At 43.1% G+C, this 23,065-nt stretch overlaps 1 protein-coding gene across 4 annotated transcripts; it reads right to left on the bottom strand.

Annotated features, from left to right (window-relative positions):
- rbm18 (RNA binding motif protein 18) lies at window positions 1–21,360 on the bottom strand. Of its 4 annotated transcripts, none has more exons than XM_035776729.2 (6): window positions 21,202–21,360; window positions 19,089–19,514; window positions 11,511–11,637; window positions 10,699–10,785; window positions 6,348–6,436; window positions 1–1,400 (listed from the first exon to the last, which is right to left on the bottom strand). In XM_035776729.2, the coding sequence occupies exons 2-6, from the start codon at window positions 19,505–19,507 to the stop codon at window positions 1,241–1,243; spliced, it is 882 nt and encodes a 293-aa protein (XP_035632622.1). In that variant the 5' UTR covers window positions 19,508–19,514; window positions 21,202–21,360; the 3' UTR covers window positions 1–1,240. The 4 variants fall into 4 exon arrangements, with proteins under 4 accessions (XP_035632622.1, XP_035632621.1, XP_035632620.1 ...); XM_035776728.2 differs by lacking the exon at window positions 21,202–21,360 and adding an exon at window positions 20,557–20,967; XM_035776727.2 differs by lacking the exon at window positions 21,202–21,360 and adding an exon at window positions 20,457–20,965.
- Between the last annotated feature and the right edge of the window lie 1,705 nt (window positions 21,361–23,065).

The following is a 23,065-nucleotide window of genomic DNA, read 5'->3' as shown; positions in this document are numbered from 1 at the left end:
AACAATATAGGGCGGTATATTTACATTGAAATAAAAAAATACAAATATTATTTGTTTTCAAAGACAATTTTATGATTGAACAATGTAATCTACGAGTTGAGTTGCAATGTCGTTTACTGGGTGTCATAGCATAAATAAAAAATAGTTATATTGCCCAAAGTTGCTCAACATTCTCCACTTATGATGACCCTCAAATCACACTCATAGCCACATGTGTTATGAATAAAATACATTTAGCGTAACCTTCTTTGATCACAAGACACACAGAATGGTGACAACCACTCAGTTTTAAAATACATGATTTTATGCCTTGCCTTCTTTTTTGTTACAGACCAACATGATAATGTCGGTCTGTAGCTAATGATAACAAGTAACTCAGAGCATGTGGGAAACGTATTATACTGTATTAGTCCACTACATCAGGTCAAATTGGAATTATGAAGGGTAATAATGTCAAACTCCCAACACTGAACGGCAAAGACAGAAATGAAACATTACAATAACAGTGTATTTGAAAAAAAATCCTAACAATAGTAAGATAAATGGAAGGTGTGATATTCTACACATCATACAATACATATAGCCATTGAAAATAGTTTTGGCTGAAGTTGTAGAAAAGTAGATTACAAAAAAACAAAACCTTCCTTGGACAAAAAAATTATAATTCCTCTTCCAAGTAAACACACAATAGGAAAAAAATGTAATGGCTTGTTGCGCCATCTGTCCAAACCTGAAGTCATAGTTTGGTGGCCTGACTCCCACTATAGCCTGGTCCCAGATCTTTTTGTGCTCTTGCCAACTTCATTGCAGTCATTGTCAAGGAGTTGGGATAATAGCACAAACAGATTGGCATCAGGCAACTCCCACAACACTACAGTGTAATAATAATTTAACAATCTGAGCATATTCCATATATACGTTTGCATCATGGTAATGTTAATTAGCACTTCAATTGTCTTGGAATCTGTTAATGTATTACAGGAGACCGCTGTAGAGGAAGTCACTGAGCCAGTCAGGTATTGGTAGGGTTGCAAAATTCCAGTAACTTTGTCAAAATTCCCAAGTTTTCCAGAAATCCTGGTTGGAGGATTCCAAATGTCCTGCTTATTCCCTTCTGATATTGGGAATCTTCGAACACGGGGAATCTTCAAACAAGGAATTCTGGAAAACCTGGGAGTTTGGGGAAAGTTACCGGGGGAATTTTGCAAGCCTAGGTGTTGGATGTTCGGTCCCCTGTGTGTCATCTCCTGAACTTGCGGAAGGGTCTGCTGTAAGGCTGTTGGCGTTTCTTCTCCGGAGGCTTGTTGTACATGTAGGCTGAGGGGCCCTGGTACTCCTCGTCTGGGTTCTCCTCCATCATCTGAAGCTTGGCCTCGATCGCACGAATCTTCGCACTCGTACTTTGTATGGGAGGGAGAAGAAGAGAGAGTGAGTGGGTAGGAGAGAGCAAGAGAGGGAGAGAGTGTGACTGCGAGAGAGCTATAGAGTGAGTGACTGAGTGGAGAAGTAAACGAGGGAGAGCGAGGGGGCAGCAGGAATAAAGGAAAATAAAGGAAACTCTTCCTTCTCTTCCTCTACACTGACTGGTTTATGGTTGGTGAGTTTGTGTTATTGAAGTTTATGGTAAATTAAATTAAATGCACTTTCCTGAGGACTCTCCCTTCAAGTAGAATTGAACTTTTTTACAAACAAATCTCATTTTCTGATGTAAATGGCATGTTATAGAAGGGCCCAGTCACTTTGGTTATGCAATTTTCACTTGTTTTTGAGAAACTTACCTGCACCAAATATGTCCTTTTAGAAATGGAAATGCTCTCAGCATGGTTCGTACAGACAGTGACAAGTCAAATTCAAGGACTTCGAAGTACTTTTTCATGAACAAATATTTATTTTCAAGGACCATAGGATAATAGTTCCTATTATGCAATTGTTTCTAGTCACCACCAGATGGCAGTATACGGCCACAACCAGATAAAAAAAAAATAGAATTTACTAATCATCACTACCTTCCTTACAAGTTTTACTCAATATTACGTTTCACTACTTATTTATTACATACATACATGAGTGGTAAGTCAGTACTGATGACATCGACTGATTTTCTTATATGAACTATAACTCAGTACAATCTTTGAAATTGTGGCATGTTGTGTTAATATTTTAGTTCAATGTACCTGATAATATTACATTGTCTTTATATTTAAATGGTGTCCTAACACATTGACATAAAAGTGAATTCTAACATTGTAAAAGGCCCCTAGTTTACTCTGAAATGTTATATTCTATACCCATTTGAAGAGAAACAAGTCATGTGTTTGATAAGATTCTCTCAGGGGACTCTATTCAACATTTTAAAGAACCCCACATGGGTCCCCGACCCCAAGTTTGGGAACCACTGTAATACTAACCTCTCGCCTTACTTGCTTCAATGCGTCCTCTCTCTGTGTATCTCCTTTACGTCCTTCCTTGCAGCCTCCATTCAACGTTAGTTTCTAACTTCATCCTTCTAGCCATAGCTAGCTACCAGATTATCAACCAGAGCCCTTGAGCTACATAAGCTAGCAAGACATCTGACTGAAATATCAGCGACTATTTACCAGATGTCCACTCGTTCTTCCGAGTCAGGGAGGTTTTTGTTTGGGGGATGTCTGTTGACACAGCCGAGTTTCCCGTAGGAGAGAGAGGTGAATGAATATGCTGCTAACAAGGCAAATCCGGGGGAGCAGGCGAACATAACAAGCATACATTAATAATTTGCAATTAGAACACAGATCAAGAAGGCTTCTGAGCATTGATCAACGCTGGGAATGCAATAATAAGTGAGTAAACTATAATTAACAAAATAAAAAGGTGTGTAAATGGCGTTTACCCTCAACTACATCCCTGGTTGGGTCGCAAAACCCCTTCATAAACGTCAATATCCTGCCAGGCAGGATTTAATCTACCTGCACATGACCATCTGATCATTTATCACTCCAGTGTTAATCTGCTAAATTGTAATTATTCACCTACCTCCTCATGATTTTTGCACACCATGTATATAGACTCTTACATTTGTGTACTTTTTTTATTGACTTGTTTATTGTTTACTCCATGTGTAACTCTGTGTTGTTGTCTGTTCACACTGCTATGCTTTATCTTGGCCAGGTCGCAGTTGTAAATGAGAACTTGTTCTCAACTAGCCTACCTGGTTAAATAAAGGTGAAATAAAAATAAAATAAAAATTTTAGCTATCGATGTGACATTTGGTGGTGCCTGATCAGTCAGTTCTGTACCTGCCTGGTTGAGTGACAGCTTGGGTGGAATATCTGAGTTTGCCTGGCAACCAGAGCGCGAAACACATGAGGAAATAAAACTCTGTAGTCTGCCTGGAAATTCATTTGTAAGACCAATCAATGCATTTTTCATGTTAACATATTTGATCATTTTTGAAGTACTAACTTGAGAAAATTCTTATTTTCAAGATGTTCTAGTACTTGAATTTCAGAGTGCCAAAATAACCCTGTCTCAGTACAGTGGTGGTCTTTAGATGTTGACCACATGAAATGATGTCATTCCGAACTTTGTCCGCAATGTAATATTCCATTTAGTTTGCGACTCAAGCGATACCTCTCCGTCCATTCTAGCAGAAGGAGCAGAAGGCTACACAGACAATTGAACAGCTGGACAGGGGTAACAGCTTCGAGTCGCAGAAAATGGAATTCAATGTTGCGGATAAAGTTTGGAATGACAATTTCATGTGTACAATCTAAAAAAAAAAACTGCATGACTATAATGACAGCATTTCTAAAAGTATGCATTTTGGTGTTTTAGAGCATTTGTTCATGTTTTTCCCAAACTCCCGTACTACACAACAAGGACGACGAAGTGAATCGCTGGTTGGGGTAAGTTTCTAAAAAAATACGTGAAATCGCAAAATTAAAATGTCTGGAACCTTGGAACATGCCATTTACATCAACAATTGAGATTTTGTTGTAAAATAGCAAAGTTCTCTTTTAAAGTCCTTCTCAGACATGGTTGTTTCATCAATAAAATAAAAAAGTGTTGCATTTGAGCTCAAGAGGCCATTTGTTTTTATAAATGCTACTTTCCACGTTTTTATGTATGAACCCACGTCAACCACTCCTGCACACTGAATACGGTACTGACACTGACTTGTATATACTGGCATTCTCGTGTTTCTTTAACTCACATCGTAGTTCCTGTGGGGTTTTATTCGTACTTAAATGTTTTATTCTATTTTCTATTATTATCTACACTATATATACACACACAAAAGTATGTAGACACCCCCTCAAATGAGTGAATTCGGCTTTTTCATATATATATATATTTTAAAATCTTTATTTAACTAGGCAAGTCAGTTAAGAACAAATTCTTATTTACAATGACGGCCTCACCCCGGCCAAACCCTAACCCGGATGGCGCTGGGCCTACTGTGCGTCGCCCTATGCGACTCCCAATCACGGCCGGTTGTGATCCAGCCTAGAATCAAACCAGGGTCTGTAGTGACGCCTCCATCACTGAGATGCAGTGCCGTAGACTGCTGCACCCCGTATTTCAGCTACACCAGTTGAAAACAAAACTAAAATGACAACAGTGGAGAGGCAAACTTGGCTGAGAGGACCAGCAGATGAGTTATAGGGTAATTAGGCTCCCTCAGCAAAGTATCTGAATAAAATAATATATTACAAAAGCTGAGTAATCCACCATTATAGCACTTTACATTTTTAGTATAACATGTTTACCAGGTGGCCAGAGCTTACTCATGGGCTAATATTTGCCCTGAACATTATGACAGAGGAATACATTTTATTTTTCCACATTTTGTTACGTTACAGCCTTATTCTAAAATGGATTAAATAAAAAATGCCCCTCATCATTCTACACACAATACCCCATAATGATAAAGCGAAAGTTGATTTTTGCAAATGTATAAAACATTTGATTTTAAAGTGGCCTCCATAATTCTTAAATGGAAGAAGTTTGGAACCACCAAGACACCACAGACACCTAGCCGCCTGGCCAAAGTGAGCAATTGGGTGGCCTTGGTCAGGGTCACACTGACAGTTTCTGACAGCCCAGTGTTTGCTAAAGGACTCTCAGACCATGAGAAACAAGAATCTTTGGTCTGATGAAACCAAGATTGAACTCTTTGGCCTGAATGCCAAGTGTCACGTCTGGAAGAAACCTGGCACCATCCCTACGGTGAAGCATGGTGGTGGCAGCATGGTGGTGGCAGCATCATGGTGTGGGGATGTTTTTCAGGCAGCAGGGACTGGGAGACTAGTCAGGATTGAGGGAAAGATGAACGGAACAAAGTGCAGAGAGATCCTTGATGAAAACCTGTTCCAGAGTGCTCAGGACCAAGACAACACAGGAGTGGCTTCGGGACAAGTCTCAATGTCCTTGAGTGGCCCAGCCAGAACCCAGTCTTGAACCCGATCGAACATCTCTGGAGAGACCTGAAAATAGCTTCACAGCGACGCTCCCCATCCAACCTGACAGAGCTTGAGAGGATCTGCAGAGAAGAATGTGAGAAACTCCCCAAATACAGGGTGTGCCAAGCTTGTAGAGTCATACCCAAGAAGACTCAAGTCTGTAATCGCTGCCAAAAGGTGCTTCAACAAAGTACAAGAGTCAAGGGTCAGAATACTTATGTAAATGTGATCGCAAATGTATTACAAATGAAAATAAATAAAATGTTGTGTGTAGATTGATGAGGGAGTATCACCGTATTGTTGGGAAAGAGCTCTCGGTAAGAAATTAACTGTACTGTTTTTAACATCTTGTGCGCGTGGTGATTAAACGTTGAAACCTTCTCTATAAATATCTTCTTAACGTTATCTCATGAACTGCATCGTTCCAGAAACAAGCAAGCAGCTTGTAAGTAAGCAGTTCACGGTAAAGGTCTGCACCGGGTTGCATTCGGCACATGTGATCAAATCAAATTTGATCATCACCACCTTGTTTTTTGTTGACGGAGCGAAGGCGAGGAGCGTCTCGCGTAACATTGCGAAATACATTGCAGGACATGTTCTGCTGTTCTATCGCAGGCGCAATTATGGCCGATGGGGAAAAAACAGTGTCCGTAGTCGGCAGTAACTTCTTTGTTGTTATAATATCGCAAATGGACGTGGCAGTTTCACCATGTAGGATTCCAGCTTTTAAATACATTTAAGTTAAGACTTTTAGGTGTTGATCATGAGTCTAACATACACCCTAATCTGGTATATCATACTGTAATTCATAGGCGTCTAAAATAGTGTAGGGAGGGAGGGTGAGTGAGTGAAGTATGAAGGGAGAGTCAGAGAGGGAGGAGGGGCAGAGAGACAGATTGGACCAACCTGAGATTGGTTGGTAAGTCTAGTTCTGCGCTGCAGGACGGCTCCAGGCTGGAAGGACCATTCTTATCCCCTCTAAAACCCTCAAATCTCTGAAAGAGAGAGAGAGAGAGAGAGAGAGAGAGAGAGAGAGAGAGAGAGAGAGAGAGAGAGAGAGAGAGAGACAAAGAGAGATATAGAGAGACGCAGACAAACAAACAGAGAAACAAGAACAAAAGCAAGGAGAAGAACATCTGTGAGACATGCAAGTAAAGTAACATAGGACATGATGAGGTATAAGGAGAGTTTCTAGAGAATGAACTGCAACTTCCTCCCACATGGCTGGCTGCTGAGCAGAACATGAGCTGGTAACCACAGATGGAGCAGAGCTTTGGGGCCCAGCTAGCTTACGGTACGGTCATGGTTGGACCAGGTAACCAGAGCGGAGCCCGTTTAGATTACGGCTGCACCATAGACCAGGGAGGGACCAGGTCACCCCGTTGGTCTGCTGCTGCTGCTTTTGGTCAAATCCCCTCACTGGCATTGTGATGCCCTTTTCTGAGGCATTGTGGGGGAAGGTGAACGGCACAGCAATATAACTGTGCATTCATTCCTCTCAAAACCGCCCCCTCACAACTTCCCCAACGTGAGTGATGCAATGTGAACCTGTAGAGAGAAGAACGGAAAAAAAACGCATCAACATACAAGAAAAGACTCATATTAGACTTACCAGGTCTAGTAATCAGTTAGGATCAATAGGATGCATTTTTAATAAGTGCCATGATCACCATGGTTTCAAAAAGCATAGTGTCGCTTTCTGAACCAATATGAATGGATGAATGACGTTTTTTTTTTTACATTAGTCAATAAGCAGACGCTCTTATCCCGAGAGACTTACAGTTGGTGCATCCATCCCAAAGGGATACTTCAGGAGGTTGGCGATGGAGCCCTTTATCTACCTCCCCGGAGTCAGAGTAACTCTATGCCTCTGTGTGCAGTCTGAAGGAAGTTGCTAACTAGCGTTTGGCGCAATTTCTAGCTGGCGTCGGAGCAACGACTGGAAGTCCATGGCAACTGCCAGGATGCTAGTCGATACCATAGACTTCCAGGCATTGCGCAAATGCTAGTTAGCATTGGCTCGCTGAACTACCTCCAACTTCCTTTAGGCTGGGCGCAGAGATAAAAATAGTATCCATGAGTTCATTGGACTCTGGGGAAGTGGAGAAAGGGCCTCATCCCAAAGCGAATCCCAAAGGGTCCCTTTAAGATAGCTAGGTGAGACAGGCAGCGTAGCCTAGTGGTTAGAGCGTTGGACTAGTAACCGGAAGGTTGCGAGTTCAAACCCCCAAGCTGACAAGGTACAAATCTGTCGTTCTGCCCCTGAACAGGCAGTTAACCCACTGTTCCTAGGCCGTCATTGAAAATAAGAATATGTTCTTAACTGACTTGCCTGGTTAAATAAAGGTAAAATAAAAAAATTAAATATCAGTCATGAAGATGACTATTCCTCAACGCAACATGGAAATAAGTATTACAATGAAAGCAAACAAACGGGCCCTTGCTTTCTCACGCCAGAGTACTTAACAACCCACTAGTCATAATAGATGCTGAGGTCATTCATTTAGGACCATGATTAGGCGTCAAACAATCACCCTCAAATACTCCCTTCCCTCCATTTTTACAAGTCGTTCTATAAGAATGCATCCTATACATTCCGGATAGGCCAGCACACGGGTCTATTTACTGCACGCGAGACCCGTATCACATTTCTCTCCTTAGATCAGTGCCTCTTCCCTCCATTATCTTTAAGTTCACAGGTTCAAAAAGGACAGGCTCAGAGGCGACCAACTCTCAACATTTCTGGGGGGGGGACATCCGTCCAGTGGTTGACGCATGTCTGATGACAAAGCTGAAGATCTCCAGACAGTCAGCCTGTCCATCCCCTCGGTTAAGCCATGGTGACTTTATAATATACAAAACATGGCTATTACACGGAAAATGAAACCATCATGCAAATGAAACAGCACGGATCCTTGAATGACGTGACCGTTTACTTAAAAATCATATACATTTAAAAATAAAATGTAATCAAAATGATTGAATTCTATTGGCATTGATGTCACTCGATACAGAATGGCTCAGTGAGTCAGACATGGGATGTGGGAATAGACCAGACACACACACGTGCGGACGGCCCAGTACGCCACTGGGGCCGAGCTCCCAGCCATCCAGGACCTCTGAAATCATCAAAGACTCCAGCTGCCCAAGACATAAACTGTTCTCTCTGCTACCGCACGGCAAGCTATACCGATGCACTGGAACCAACAGGACCCTAAACAGCTTCTACCCCCCAAGCCATAAGACTGCTAAATAGTTAGTTAAATAGTTAACCGATAGCCCGAACTATCTGTGTATTGACCCTTTATGCACTACCTCGTTTGACTCATCACGTGCGCAGCTGTTGCCGATTGTCTATCCTGTTGCCTCGTCACTTTATCCCCTTTCTTAGTGTCCAACAAGCTGTCTCTATCCTTATCCTTGTTCTGAACACCTCCTAAACAAAGGTCATGTGGTTTGGTAAGAAGAATGCCCCTCTCCCCACAGGTGTGATTACTACCTCTGAGGGTTTAGAGCTTGAGGTAGTCACCTCATACAAGTACTTGGGAGTATGGCTAGACAGTACACTGTCCTTCTCTCAGCACATATCAAAGCTGCAGGCTAAAGTTAAATCTAGACTTGCTTTCCTCTATCGTCACCCCAGCTGCCAAACTAATCCTGATTCAGATGACCATTCTACCCATGCTAGATTACGGACACATTGTTTATAGATCGGCAGGTAAGGGTGCTCATGAGCGGCTAGATGTTCTTTACCATTCGGCCATCAGATTTGCCACCAATGCTCCTTATAGGACACATCACTGCACTCTATACTCCTCTGTAAACTGATCATCTCTATATACCCGTCGCAAGACCCACTGGTTGATGCTTATTTATAAAACTCTCTTAGGCCTCACTCCCCCCTGCTGAGATATCTACTGCAGCCCTCATCCTCCACATACAACACCCATTCTGCCAGTCACATTCTGTTAAAGGTCCTCAAAACACACACATCCCTGGGTCGCTCGTCTTTTCAGTTCGCTGCAGCTAGCGACTGGAACGAGCTGCAACAAACACTCAAACTGGACAGTTTTATCTCAATCTCTTCATTCAAAGACTCAATCATGGAAACACTTACTGACAGTTGTGGCTGCTTTGCGTGATGTATTGTTCTCTACCTTCTTGCCCTTTGTGCTGTTGTCTGTGCCCAATAATGTTTGTACCATGTTTTGCGCTGCTACCATGTTGTGTTGCTACCATGCTGTGTTGTCATGTGTTGTTGACTTGCTATGTTGTCGTCTTAGGTCTCTCTTTATGTAGTGTTGTCTCTCGCCTTTTGGTAGGCCGTCATTGTGAATAAGAATTTGTTCTTAACTGACTTGCCTAGTTAAATAAAGGTTAAAATCCCTATATGTACATATCTACCTCAATTACCTCGTACCCCTGCACATCAACGCTGTACTGGTACCCCGTGTATATAGCCAAGTTATCGTTACTCGTGTATTTTTCTATCGCTTCCTTTCTGCATGTTGGGAAGTAAGCATTTCACGGTTAGTCTACACCTATGGGTTTACGAAGCATGTGCCAAATAAAATGCGACTTGTTATTCTTGATCTGTCTTGTGTGTGGGGAGCATGTCATGAATCTTGAGAGGAGCGGGGGGTGGTGGTGGTGGGGGTCTGGAACCAGTTGTCTGCTGCTTGTTATTGTCAAAGGAGGGCTGCACTGTTAACCTTGACCTGAAACTGGTGTCTCATTCCCCTCAGGGGAGAGTGGGGGACAGGGGGTGTACAGGAGGGGCGTGATTCGGCCCCATACAGGATTTCCTTAGTCCATACAGGCAGCTGCCTATTGTTAGGGACAGACCAGGGTTGCTGGAGTCCAAGAGACCCCCCTGCCTAGAGGGACTGTCTGGAGCACTGTCCTCTCCAGTCCTACACGCCTGCCTTTCTGCTACTGTTCTACACTCCTACCAAGTCCATTTGTGGCCTGTACACCATGCTGCCATTTTGTTGTACCCAACAACACACACACACACACACACACACAAACTGACCAGACCACAGGCAAACACACTGCTGCACGCAGGACGCTTAGGCTTAAGTCCACACAACTTCAGAACCTGATTTAGGCTAGCCTTTTTGCCCTAAGAGAGGGACTCACAATGAATCACAGGCCATGCTGTGTGTGTATGTGTGTGTGTGTGTGTGTGTGTGTGTGTGTGTGTGTGTGTGTGTGTGTGTAGTAAAGGCGAGAGGTTTAACCGGGTGACATTTACCTTTACCTGTGCGTGTGCCCAGCGCACCACCAGCTTCTTAGACAGGGCCAGCTTCCCATTCAGACAATGGATCGCCCTCTCAGCCTCCTGGAGATGGGAAAAAAGGAGTTTGATCCTCATAAAATTATAAATACATTTCACCATGAAAAACCAGGCCAGTATCATTACATTGTAGACATTTAGCAGACACTTATCCAAGAGCTCTTACACAAATCAATATGTCATTATTCTCTATCATAAAGTGATAACAGAGACAGTAATGACTGATGGATCACCCAGTCCGTGGGGCTCTAGTGGTGTGTGTGTGTGTGTTTGCGTGTTTGCGTGCATGAGGCTAATAAATACACACTTCCTCTGAATAACACCCCAGGGACAGCCTCCCATCACACTCGAGACACTCACAGTGAATAAGAGATCTTTATCTTAGCTTTGGTGGAGCCCTGAAGAGCCCTATGAAGTGTGAAGCAATATCTTCACGGGGAGAGATGGGGAAACGGTTGGCTATACTGTATCTTTTGTCTATGCTGTGTATAGCTTTTGACTTGCCCCAACTTTTCACTTTTGCGAGTTAATATTTATACGACGCACTTATCTCTCCCAATAAGCTTGATAACGACTTCATTTAGGAAACATTCACTTCACAACGAGTGTGAAATGTGGTTGTCTCGACGAGCGGTCTTCAGATGAATGCACGATTAAGTCGCTCTGGATAAGAGCGTCTGCTAAATGACTCCAATGTAAATTCATATGGAGGTAGAGACTTATCTTTTCTTGGAATTGAAAGATGCGAAATGGCTGGTGTGGTGTCGTACCTCTTTGGTGTGGAAGTTAACGAAACAGTATCCTCGGGGCTGGCCCTCCAACGGTCCAGACTTGTGGAACAGGAAGTCAAACTGTTTCACCTTCCCAAACTTCTCCAGAAGCTTCACCAGGTGATACCTGCAGAGGAAACACACACACACACACACACACACACACACACACACACACACACACACACACACACACACACACACACACACACACACACACACATTTATACTGAGACTCACTCTAGCGCTTTTCATCTGCTGTGACAAAGTAAAAATCAAATGTATTTGTCGTTTATCCATTTGATTTGCTTGGATAAATCCAGTCATGTATTACCTTGAAATAACATTTAGTGGTCACGCGTAATCTCCAAATCACATTATGATTAATATAAAAATACTAAATTGAATTACTGTAGAATAGGTTGAAACTAAATCAATGACTAAAAATGTCTCTTTCAATACAGGCAGGTCATTCAACGCCAGACTTCCACCATCAACTAAGATGACTCATAACAGAAACTAGCTGACATTCCTTTGGTCACAGACAGTCCAACCTATTCATAAAACATCATGACTATATTTGCCTTCCCTGTCACCTGCCCCTGATTAGAATGACCGGTCTCTTACACCTTTTGAGCCGCAGTAAATCTTTCATCCACACAATACAGAGGATACAGCGGCAGGACAATGAAAGAGAGAGAAAAAAGAAAAAGAAAAGAGGAAGCCTGATTTCAAGAAAAACATTCGCTACTGTACAGTGCACGGCTGCGTGCGGCTAACTGCCGTAACTGCCTCGGCCCGTTAGCCTACAATAGTCGTGGGGAATTGAACGCGTCCACCTTCCATTCAGAAGGTTATTAGCAGTGGGATTCATTGTCACTAACATCCAGGATCCATTAAAAAAATAATAATAATAATTGCTTGACCGTCTGACCCTTGAGATGGTCTCGACTGTAGCCTCATTGCCCTGTTATCAAGTGCTAAACTATGAAGAGTCCCTTACAGCAGTTCATACTGTACTGGCCCGGCCTTGTACCAATCAATAGATTCATTTGTCATGACCGTGGCCAACAGCTGTACCAGTGATTCAGAGGGAACTTGAGGTTATACCCCCTGACACAAGATTCAACATTTTGGGATAAGATTCAAGCCTACACTCATTCTACACACTGTGAAGTTCAAGTAGAAGGGATCACGAGAGTTCTCGCACACGTCATCTACTGTATATCAGAGTGAGAAGTTGGGACAACAGTAAAGGAGATATATCTAGTCCAAGCTGTAATGGGAAGCAGTCTGAACAAGAAGCAGACAATTTCATATGTCCATGTCGACGGTCTGTATTGGTGGGCAGCCTAGCATGCAGTCTGTGCGTAGGAGAGTGCATTCTCTCTATTGTCCGAGCCAAATATCACTGTCCGTGCACGCCAAAAGCCTATGCTGCGTGCTAAAACTTCAGGGCGTTATCAGAAGAACATCAACAGTGTAGACTGGGCATGAACATATGAATAGAAAGGCTACCTAGTCATAGAGTCACAATATACAGTACCAGTCAAAAGGTAGGACACACCTACTCATTTAAGGGTTCTTCTTTTTTAATAGGGAAGACATCAAAACTATGAAATAACACATATGGAATCATGTAGTAACCAAAAAAAAAGTGTTGAATCAAAATATATTTGAGATTTTTCAAGGTAGCCACCCTTGGCCTTTATGACAGCTTTGCACTCTCTTGGCATTTTCTCAACCAGTTTCATGAGGTAGTTACCTGGAATGCATTTCAATTGAAAGGTGTGCCTTGTTCAAAGTTCATTTGAGGAATTTCTTTCCTTCTTAATGCGCTTGAGCCAATCAGTTGTGTTGTGACAACGTAGGGGAGGTATACAGAAGATAGCACTATTTGGAAAAATACCAAGTCCATATTATGGCAAGAACAGCACAAATAAGCGAAGAGAAATGACAGTCCATCATTAAGACATGAAGGTCAGACAATGCAGAACATTTCAAGAACTTTGAAAGTTTCTTCACGTGCAGTCGCAAAAACCATCAAGCGCTATGATGAAACTGGCTCTCATGAGGACCACCATAGGAAAGGAAGACCCAGAGTTACATCTGCTGCAGAGGATAAGTTCATTGGAGTTACCAGCCTCAGAAATTGCATCCCAAATAAATGCTTCACAGAGTTCAAGTAACAGACAAATCTCAACATCAACTGTTCAGAGAATTAGGCCTTCATGGTCTAATTGCTGCAAAGAAACCACTACTAAAGGACACCAAATAAGAAGAAGAGACTTGCTTGGGCCAAGAAACATGAGCAATGGACATTAGATCGATGGAGATCTGTCCTTTGTTTTGATGAGTCCAACCGCTGCGTCTTCGTGAGATCCAAAGAAGGTGAACAGATGATCTCCGCATGTGTGGTTCCCTCCCACCGTGAAGCATGGAGGAGGAGGTGTGATGGTGCTTTGCTGGTGACAGTCTGATTTATTTAGAATTCAAGGCACACTTAACCAGCATGGCTACCACAGCGATACACCATCCCATCTGGTTTGCGCTTAGTGGGACTATAATTTGTTTTTCAACAGAACAATGACCAACACACCTCCAGGCTGTAGAAGGGCTATTTGACCAAGAAGGAGAGTGATGGAGTGCTGCATCAGATGACCTGACCTCAACCCAATTGAGATAGTTTGGGATGAGTTGGATCGCAAAGTGAAAGAAAAGCAGCCAACAAGTGCCCAGCATGTGGGAACTCCTTCAAGACTGCTGGAAAAGCATTCCAGGTGAAGCCTGATTGAGAGAATGCTAAGAGTGTGCATAGCGGTTATCAGGGCAAATGGTGGCTACTTTGAAGAATCTCAAATGTATTTGAATTTGTTTAACACCTTTTTGGTTACTACATGATTCCATATGTGTTTTGATGTCTTCGCTATTATTCTACAATGTAGAAAATAGTAAAAAATAAAGAAAAACCCTTTAATGAGTGGCTGTGTCCAAACTTTTGGCTATATTCATGATCTCTTATGGATTTATAACACAGGTAGTGGTTGTGTCATAGTCATCACAGGTATGTTGAAAGCTACATTGGCTGACGTTGAATTCCACATAATGTAATGGTGTCTCAGGTCAGGCAATAGCCTAGGTCTAACCGGTATTTATTGATCTCAAACTTAGGTTAGATACAACACAAAATGTTTCCTATGGAAGTCTAATCACTAAGTTTAAAGATATATCTACATTATTTCACAATGTAAAATAATTACAATGTGAATGTCCTTTGATAGCCTAAATGATAGCCTAAATAAATAAACCAAAACATGGGTGAGCCTTTATTTTCTTCTTCCAGAGTGACTGCCTGGGAATTGTGTTGTGTACAAGTAGCCTAACAGAGATGCTTGTTGCTTTCATACATTTCTCCAGCAGTTATTTTTAAATTGTGGAAAGGTATGTAGCCTAGGAGCAGGATTTGTTGGAGTACTAGGGATCCCGGGTTACGTCCCAAATGGCACCCTATTCCCTATATAGTGCACCACTTTTGGCCAAAGCCCTATGGGGCCCGGTCAAAATTAGTGGACTACATAGGGTATAGGATCTTATTGTGGATACACCCATGGACTGGATGTATTAATGTCTTTCCTTGGCCTCCCAGGAGCTTTCTTCGACAAGCAGAATTTCTCACTTTCCCAGACTCCACCCTCTGCAGGCTGGAATGGAGCGTCTTCCTGCGACATGCTTCTGGTACAGATTGAGGAATTGATAGTGGGCTGATACACCGGGAAGGACCACAGGAGGGGACGGGACCACGTCTGGCCTTTAACAGACCACAATGCACTTCTCCTGGGGGTTGTAAAACGTGCTGGCCGGCAGGAGGTTGAGGAGGGCAGCTAAGGGTTGGTGAGGGGAGGAGTGATCTCCTTGCTCGAGGGGGTTCTTCTGTGAAAGCATTAAACCGAGCCAAGCTGGACATCTGTTAAATAACCATGCGGTGAAGTGGCCCAGCGCCTACAGTTCCTCCATCTATGCAAGCAGTTGCTCCCGACGCCACTTGGGTACACTGCAGCATCCACAGAGAGGCTCTTGCTACCAAGAGGACGCCTGACAGCTTGAGAGATCTTTTGGACACCACAGTGAAAATGGTTAACTTTGTTAAAGCAAGGCCCCTGAACTCCCTTGTAATTTCTGCACTATGCAATGATATGGGCAGCGACCATGTAATGCTTTTACAACATACAGAAGTGCGCTGGTTATCAAGGGGCAAAGCATTGACGTGTTTTTTTTAAATTGAGAGACAAGCTTACTGACTATAATTTTCACTTGTCTGACCGCTTACATGATGACGGGTTTCTCCCAACTGGCCTATCTGGGTGATGTTTTTTCTCGCTTGAATGATCTGAATCTAGGATTACAGGGACTCTCTGCAACTATATTTAATGTGCGGGATAAAATTGAGGCTATGATTAAGAAGTTGGAGCTCTTCTCTGTCTGCATTAACAAGGACAACACACAGGTCTTTCCATCATTGTATGATTTTTTTGTATGCAAATTAACTCAAGCTACGGACAATGTCAAATGTGATATAGAGAAGCACCTGAGAGAGTTGGGTGAGCAATTACGCAGGTACTTCCCCGAAACACATAACACAAACAACTGATTGGTTATCCCTTTCTTGCCCTAACCTCCAGTCCACTTATCGATATCCGAACAAGAGAGCCTCATCGAAATTGCAACAAGCGGTTCTGTGAGAGTTGAATTTAATCAGAAGCCACTGCCAGATTTCTGGAATGGGCTGCGCTCAGAGTATCCTGACTTGGCAAATGGCGCTGTTAAGACACTGATGCCCTTTGCAACCACATACCTATGTAAGAGTGGATTTTTTTAGCCCTCACGAGCAAGAAACTAAATACAGGCACAGACTGTGTGTGGGAAATTATTTAAGACGGAGACTCTCCAATACAACCCAACATTGCAGAGTTCTGTGCATCCTTTCAAGCACACCCTTCTCATTAACCTGTGGTGAGTTAGTCACAATTTGATGAACAAATAAGGTTTTATATGTAAGATGGTTAAATAAAAAGCAAAATGATTGATTATTATTATTTGTGCCCTGGTCCTACGAGAGCTCTTTGTCACTTCCCACGAGCCGGGTAGTGACAAAAACTCACACTCATTATGTTTAATAAATATGTTGTAATGTGTGTGTGTGGCAGGCTTACAATGATGGCAAAAAACAACATTTGAGAGTACGCTGACCCTGGTGTTAGAGGGGGTACGCAGCTGGAGGTTGAATGTTTGAAGGGGTATGGGACTATAAAAAGTTTGGGATCCACTGAAACAGAAAATTTGTATGTTACAACACCTTGCTCGTCTCAGCAAGGAGCAACAACATTTCCTCACGTTGTTAAGTCCATGTTACTGTAGAGTCCGTTACAGCAGAAACGGACTCAACCGCACAAATGCCCAGCCAATTCCTTCTTCGGTCAGCTGTTTTATCCACATTTGTTATTTTAACAGTTATCTTATTTTCATGACGGTCTTCATCCATAATTGTCAGTTACACAGTTATACGGTAATTGTGCCAACTCTAGCCATGTGTGTGGTGTGTGTGTGTGTGTAGGAGATGTGCCTGGGCAGGCGGGTCGAGCAGGTGGGTTGGGGTGTTGTCCCTCTCAACTGATGACTGTCTCCTTAGCTAAAGACACACTCCTGAAACACAGTCAGGCTGGTGTTTGTCCAACGACAGCCTGTGCCTGAGACGGAGACTGGCGCACAACATGTTACGTAAGATATCACATCTGCTGCTATAAGAGCTCAGCTGCCTCTTCAAAAACAAAATGTGCCAAAGTGTTGACTCTGCTCCCTGAGATAATGGGGAAGGTAAGCAAAAGCATTCCCAGATGAAACGCAGCCTATATCATTCAAAGAATCATTCACAGAATCCAGACTGTGACCCCGGAATTATGCATTTTTCAACAAGCTAAACGCCAATGATCTCCCAACTTCAGTTCAGCTTTTCTACCACTCTTTTAGTTTCTCCAAGAGAAGGGGGAAAAAAAACAGGGAATTGAGCAATCGCTCAGCATTGTCCCGAGACTGGATTCTTCCAGAGATCTGAGGGCTCGAGATCATGACTGATGATGGTGCTGAGGATCTGACATCATTAAGACCTGTGGATTAATTAGCATGGAAAATAGCGAGAAAATAAAGGATTCTTGGCTGAGAGAGACAGAGAGAAAACACAGAGAGAACGTTAGAGGGACGAGAGAAAGAAGCCTAGTAGCAGTTGTGGAAACCTTGTGGTCGTGTTAAAAAGAGTGTACAACGTTTCCCGCCAGATTTCAGAGTGCAACTGTAGTGCCAGATGCCCTGGGGGAATCTTCCAGTTTGGACTTCTCCTTAGAGAAATGAATGATCAATGGTTCCTGATGCTGCAGCAAGCAGTGAGTCTAAGACTTTGTCCCAAATGGCCCCCTAGTCCCTATATATTGCAATACTTTTTATTTTTTTACCATCTCCTCTTCAACACTACAATCAATCTCTCTGACAGAGACTACACATTAGCGGTAAAAACTAAGAAATTATAGCAGAGATTTGTACCTCACATCTCCATTACCCACTTATTTGATCTCCTGGCTCGCTGTAAAAAGAAAAATAACAAAGTGCCTGTAGCTGAATACAGACCCTCGCTCAGAAAACAAGAACAGACCTCTCTACAGTGCTACCTGCCTGCATGTCACTTTACAGAGAGGAGGGCCCTGAAGTAGGTCTTGCTACAACAAACACTTGGAGCATGTGAACTAATTCATCTTACCAATCACCAGCCTGTGGGCATATTTTGTTGTTTTCCTTATACCCTATGTGGTGCACTACTTTTGACCAGAGTCCTATGGGAATAGGGTGCCATTTGGGATGCACACCAGGTTATTTAAAGGAAAACAGAGGGTAGAGGGGAAGGAAATGCCTGTCTAGACACCAGCCCCAGCAAGCTGTACATTTTCCAGGGGCTCACCAGCCAATCCCAACCTGTGCTGCCCTCCACCCCACTCCTTCTGAAGCAAAAAGAGCAGCCAGCAAGCTACAGGTTGACAGAGTAAACACGCCAGGTAAGTGAGAAATGATGGCAGCCCTTCAGCAGAACAGGTCGCCATGCCCGAGTGCCTCTCTTTCACACGCCCAACGTTGTCTGCTCATTCTCCAGCCCTCACAGACATACGGCTAATCAATCATACAGGCCAGTCACGGTGGTTGCTCCGCTGGGCTGCTGCTGCATTGCCTCCCTGGCAGGGAGGAGCGAGCGCTCCACCTCCCAGTCAGGGGCGGAGAGAGTAAAAGTTGCCCTTAACAACTAGCCTCGTAAAACCAGCCTGATCTCGCAAGCTCACATAAATGATTCGTATCTGTGTAGCAAGCTGGTGAGATTAGGCTGGTTGTACGAGGCTACCGTACCACTGGTTCAGGGTTAAAGACATGTTTAATCTACCTGATGGTTAAGGCAAGGATTTGAGAGTAGGGTGATCTGATCCTAGAGCTGTGGTTAGGGACAAATTCTACCTCGAGGTTCATGGACCAAGAGGATTCACTCACTCTGTGATTTTAGGATCGATGTTCCCGATCCACAGGCGATGGCCTTCGTGTGACGAGCTTTCTGAAATTATAGAGGCATTCTCCACAGTCTCCACTGCCAGCTGTGCTGTCGTGGGTTTCTTGCTTTCTGAAATGATAGTGACATCATCGTCTGCTGTCTCCACTGTAGAAGATGTAGGCTTCTTGCTTTCGGAAATGATAGTGACATCATTGTCTGCCGTCTCCACAGCAGAAGGTGTTTTTTTCTTCCTTTCTGAAACTACGGTGACATCCTGGTCCTCCACGGCTGATGGTGTGGGTTCCTTCCCTTCTGAAATGGTAGAAGAAGGACGCTCCACTGTCTCTACTGCAGACCGAATAGGTTTCTCGCGTTCTGTAACAATGGGGGAACTCTCCGCCGTCTCCACTGCCGACTCCATGGGTCTCCTGAGAGAGAAAGAGAGAGATAGGCTTTTGGAGTGTGCCCTTCGTCAAAATAATGTGGCCCACAACTTCATTAAATACTGATAAACCCCTATGAAAATGAAAACATCAAGTAGCCTAGCTAGCTAATCACAGGTCCTATTTTTTTGTGATCATACGTTTCACTGCGTTCACTGTTCAGACCGAAATATTAACTAGCCATCAGACTGTTAAATAGTCACCACTAGCCAGCCTCAGCCCAGTACCCTGCCCTGAACTTTAGTCACTGTTACTAGCCTGCTACCTACCACCTGGTACTCAACCCTGCTGCCCTATGTACATAGTCATTGAACACTGGTCACTTTAATAATGTTTACATACTGAATGCTAGTAACAGCTCATGTTAAATAACTGCTGTTGTACACCTTTTCAATTAATATACGTTAATGTCCATAATGTCTATACACACCATGATATGCATCTATATTTATATCCCAGACTATGACATGCATTGCTCGTTCTAATATTTCGGAACTCCTTCCTTTTGGGGATTTGCGTGTAATTGTATTGTAGGTGTACTGCATTGTTGGAGCTAGGAACATAAGCATTTCGCTACACCCGCGACAACATCTGCAAAATATGTGTACGCGCAACAACATCTGCAAAATATGTGTACGCGACCAATACAATTTGATTTGGTTTAGCTAGCTAGTTTACGTTAACAGCAATCCAGTTAACTATCATTGGCAATGGATCTAGTTAGATGACTAAAGATAAACCATGATGAAATACACACACATATATATATATATATATATCAATGGTTTGTTTTATGTTTCTGTTCACTTTGCAACATGGATTTGTCAATGCCAAGAGCCCTCGACACGGACGGGTGTCAAGCTTTGCTAACGAAGTAAGCTAGTTATTATGCTAGAACTAAGTGTATGTATCAAACGTTTAATTTACCTTGTTCGGTAGAAACTTTGTCTGACGGTGAACGGCTCAACGTTTAGAGATTACTATATCAACAAAACGTCAATAGAATGCTATAATTTAGATAAAATACCTTAGTACACAAAGCTCCGTTGAGCTAGCTGCTAGCCGCAAGATAGCAAAAACAAAGGCGCCTGTGAATGACGTCTTACACAATCTCGCCCAAAAAGAGCACACACATTGATGACACCCAAAACATATTATTTGAATGAATATGAGGAATAACGCAAGCGTCGGCTCCAGCTATTGCTGCTTTCAAGACAACTGAGTATTCGTGAAAGAATGAGGTCAAATCATGACGTCAGTGATCTTTTAGTCGGAACTAAGAAACTCTGAAATGTCCGACTTGCTAACTGGTTTTAGTTATACACGTGCCGCGTTCAACGAATCAATAAGTCTGATATTTCCGAGTTTCCTATGTCCGACTAGCATCGGATGGCCGTTCAAAACGATTTTCCCCAGCCGGAGTTTTTTTCCCCCCCGAGGTCCCAGCTGTCACCCACTAAAGTCGGAACTCAGGGATTTCTGTTCCCAGTTATGTTGAATGCGGTATTTTCCCCAACGCTTTTCACTGCCTTGCGCAATTTTGTATTTTTTTTTTTACAAGATATAGCTAAGTAGTAACATTAAAATGCAACGAAGTAGTGCATGAATACAGTAGTTACAGTGTAAAGATCAAATATACTCTTGTATCGATCCAATATGTCTTTAAGCTTACTCGAATGCATGTCCAACGACCTTCCTTCCATATATGACGGATACATTCGACAAACGTTTTAACGTTAGCTAGTAGTAGCCATCATGCTAAGCTAGTTAGCTTTCGTGTCAGCGTGTCACATGCATGATTGATATTGATATGATCGATATGCAGTCAACTATCTAATACCCCTGGGCTTATAAAGGCTGGTAAAATGCTACAGTTAAATCTTTAGTCCTTGCGACATCATCTTTTGGACTAATACATTAATGATATACTGTAACATACCCATTGATTCTCGAAGAATACAATTTATAAATGACTCATGACCTTAGTTCAACTGTCATAACCCATCAGAAGCCAAAATATAGGCCTAAGTTTTACTCCAATGTTAACAAGGTAACTATAAACAAACACTACAGCCTCTGAAGATGCGTAAAACTATATTTAATATCACGTGTGATCAGTCCTCGCATCCATAGCTCTGTCAATGAATGTAGCTTTTTAGTGAAACATGGTCGGAGGATACGCTTTGTAATGGTTTCAATTAAGAATTGTAGCTTTTTAACAACATAGGCCAGCAATATTCAGTGATGTCGTGAACTCTCGCAGTTTATGAAGAAATATCAACGAGAGACAGTATCCCACTGAACACCTGTGCTACAGTTTTTCTGCTTCACTTCACGTGTAAAGACAGCCATCATCCCCCCTCTATCGCTTCCAATGGACTCAGACACACTACCAATTGTTAAATATACCCTAGAGGTAACACAAAAGAGTCATGCTTTTCATCTTCCTATAGCCTTTACCACCAGTCACCAGTCGTGTCTTTCAGTGAGCCTGCCTGCTGCTGGCTTTACAAGGGAGTGATACAATCAGCCAAGCTGGGTTTATTTAGAGAATAAAACACTTGTATGGTCTCTGCCTTCTGTCCCAGATATTATTGATACAGTAAAGCGCTGCTGACTGTAACAACGCAGAGGTTGTAGGGGAGACTGGGCTGTTCTGGATTTTTTGTTAGTTCTTTTCACCTTCATTTAACTAGGCAAGTCAGTTAAGAACAAATAAGTATTTACAATGACTGCCTACACCGGCCAATCCCGGACGATGCTGGGTCAATTGTGCCCTGCCCTATGAGACTTCCAATCACGGCCGGTTGTAATACAGCCTGGATTCTTACTAGGGCGTCTGTAGTGACACCTCTAGCACGGAGATGCAGTGCCTTAGACTGCTGCGCCACTCGGGAGTCCTAACATACAGCAGCAATATACAGGCTGTAGATAGACAAAAGTATCACCCTGCCTGCCTAGATCCCCCCTGCCTTCTTGTGATGTACACTCAGTGGCCAGTCTATTGGGCACACCCATCTAGTACTGGGTCAGGCCCCCTGTAGCCATGAAGGGATGCACCTGGTCAGCAACAATGTTCTGATATGCTGTGGCATTCAAACGTTGATCAATTCTATAAAGGGACTTATCGTGTGCCAGGAAAACATTCTCCACACCATTACACCACAGCCACCAGCCTGTACCGTAAACACCGGGCAGGATGGGGCCATGGACTCATGCTGCTTATGACAAATCCTGACTCTGCCATCAGCATGACGCAACAGGATGTTCCTCAAATGTTCAGTGTTGGTAATCGCGTGCCCCCTGGAGCCACTTCTTCTTGTTTGTAGCTGATCGGAGTTAAACCCGGTGTGGTCATCTGCTGCAAAAGCCCATCAATGACAAGAACCGACGAGTTGTGCGTTCCGAGATGCCGTTCTGCACACTCCTGTTGTACTGTGCCGTTATTTGCCTGTTTGTGGTCCACCTGTTAGCTTGCACAATTCTTGCCATTCTTCTTCGACCTCGCTCATCAGCTAGCTGTTTTTGCCCACAGG

Source organism: Oncorhynchus keta, chromosome 9, assembly GCF_023373465.1.
Source record: "Oncorhynchus keta strain PuntledgeMale-10-30-2019 chromosome 9, Oket_V2, whole genome shotgun sequence".
In the NCBI taxonomy this organism is placed as follows: Eukaryota; Metazoa; Chordata; class Actinopteri; order Salmoniformes; family Salmonidae; genus Oncorhynchus; species Oncorhynchus keta.
The sequence above is the reverse complement of the archived record's forward strand: the minus strand, read 5'-3'. Positions and strand labels throughout refer to the sequence as shown.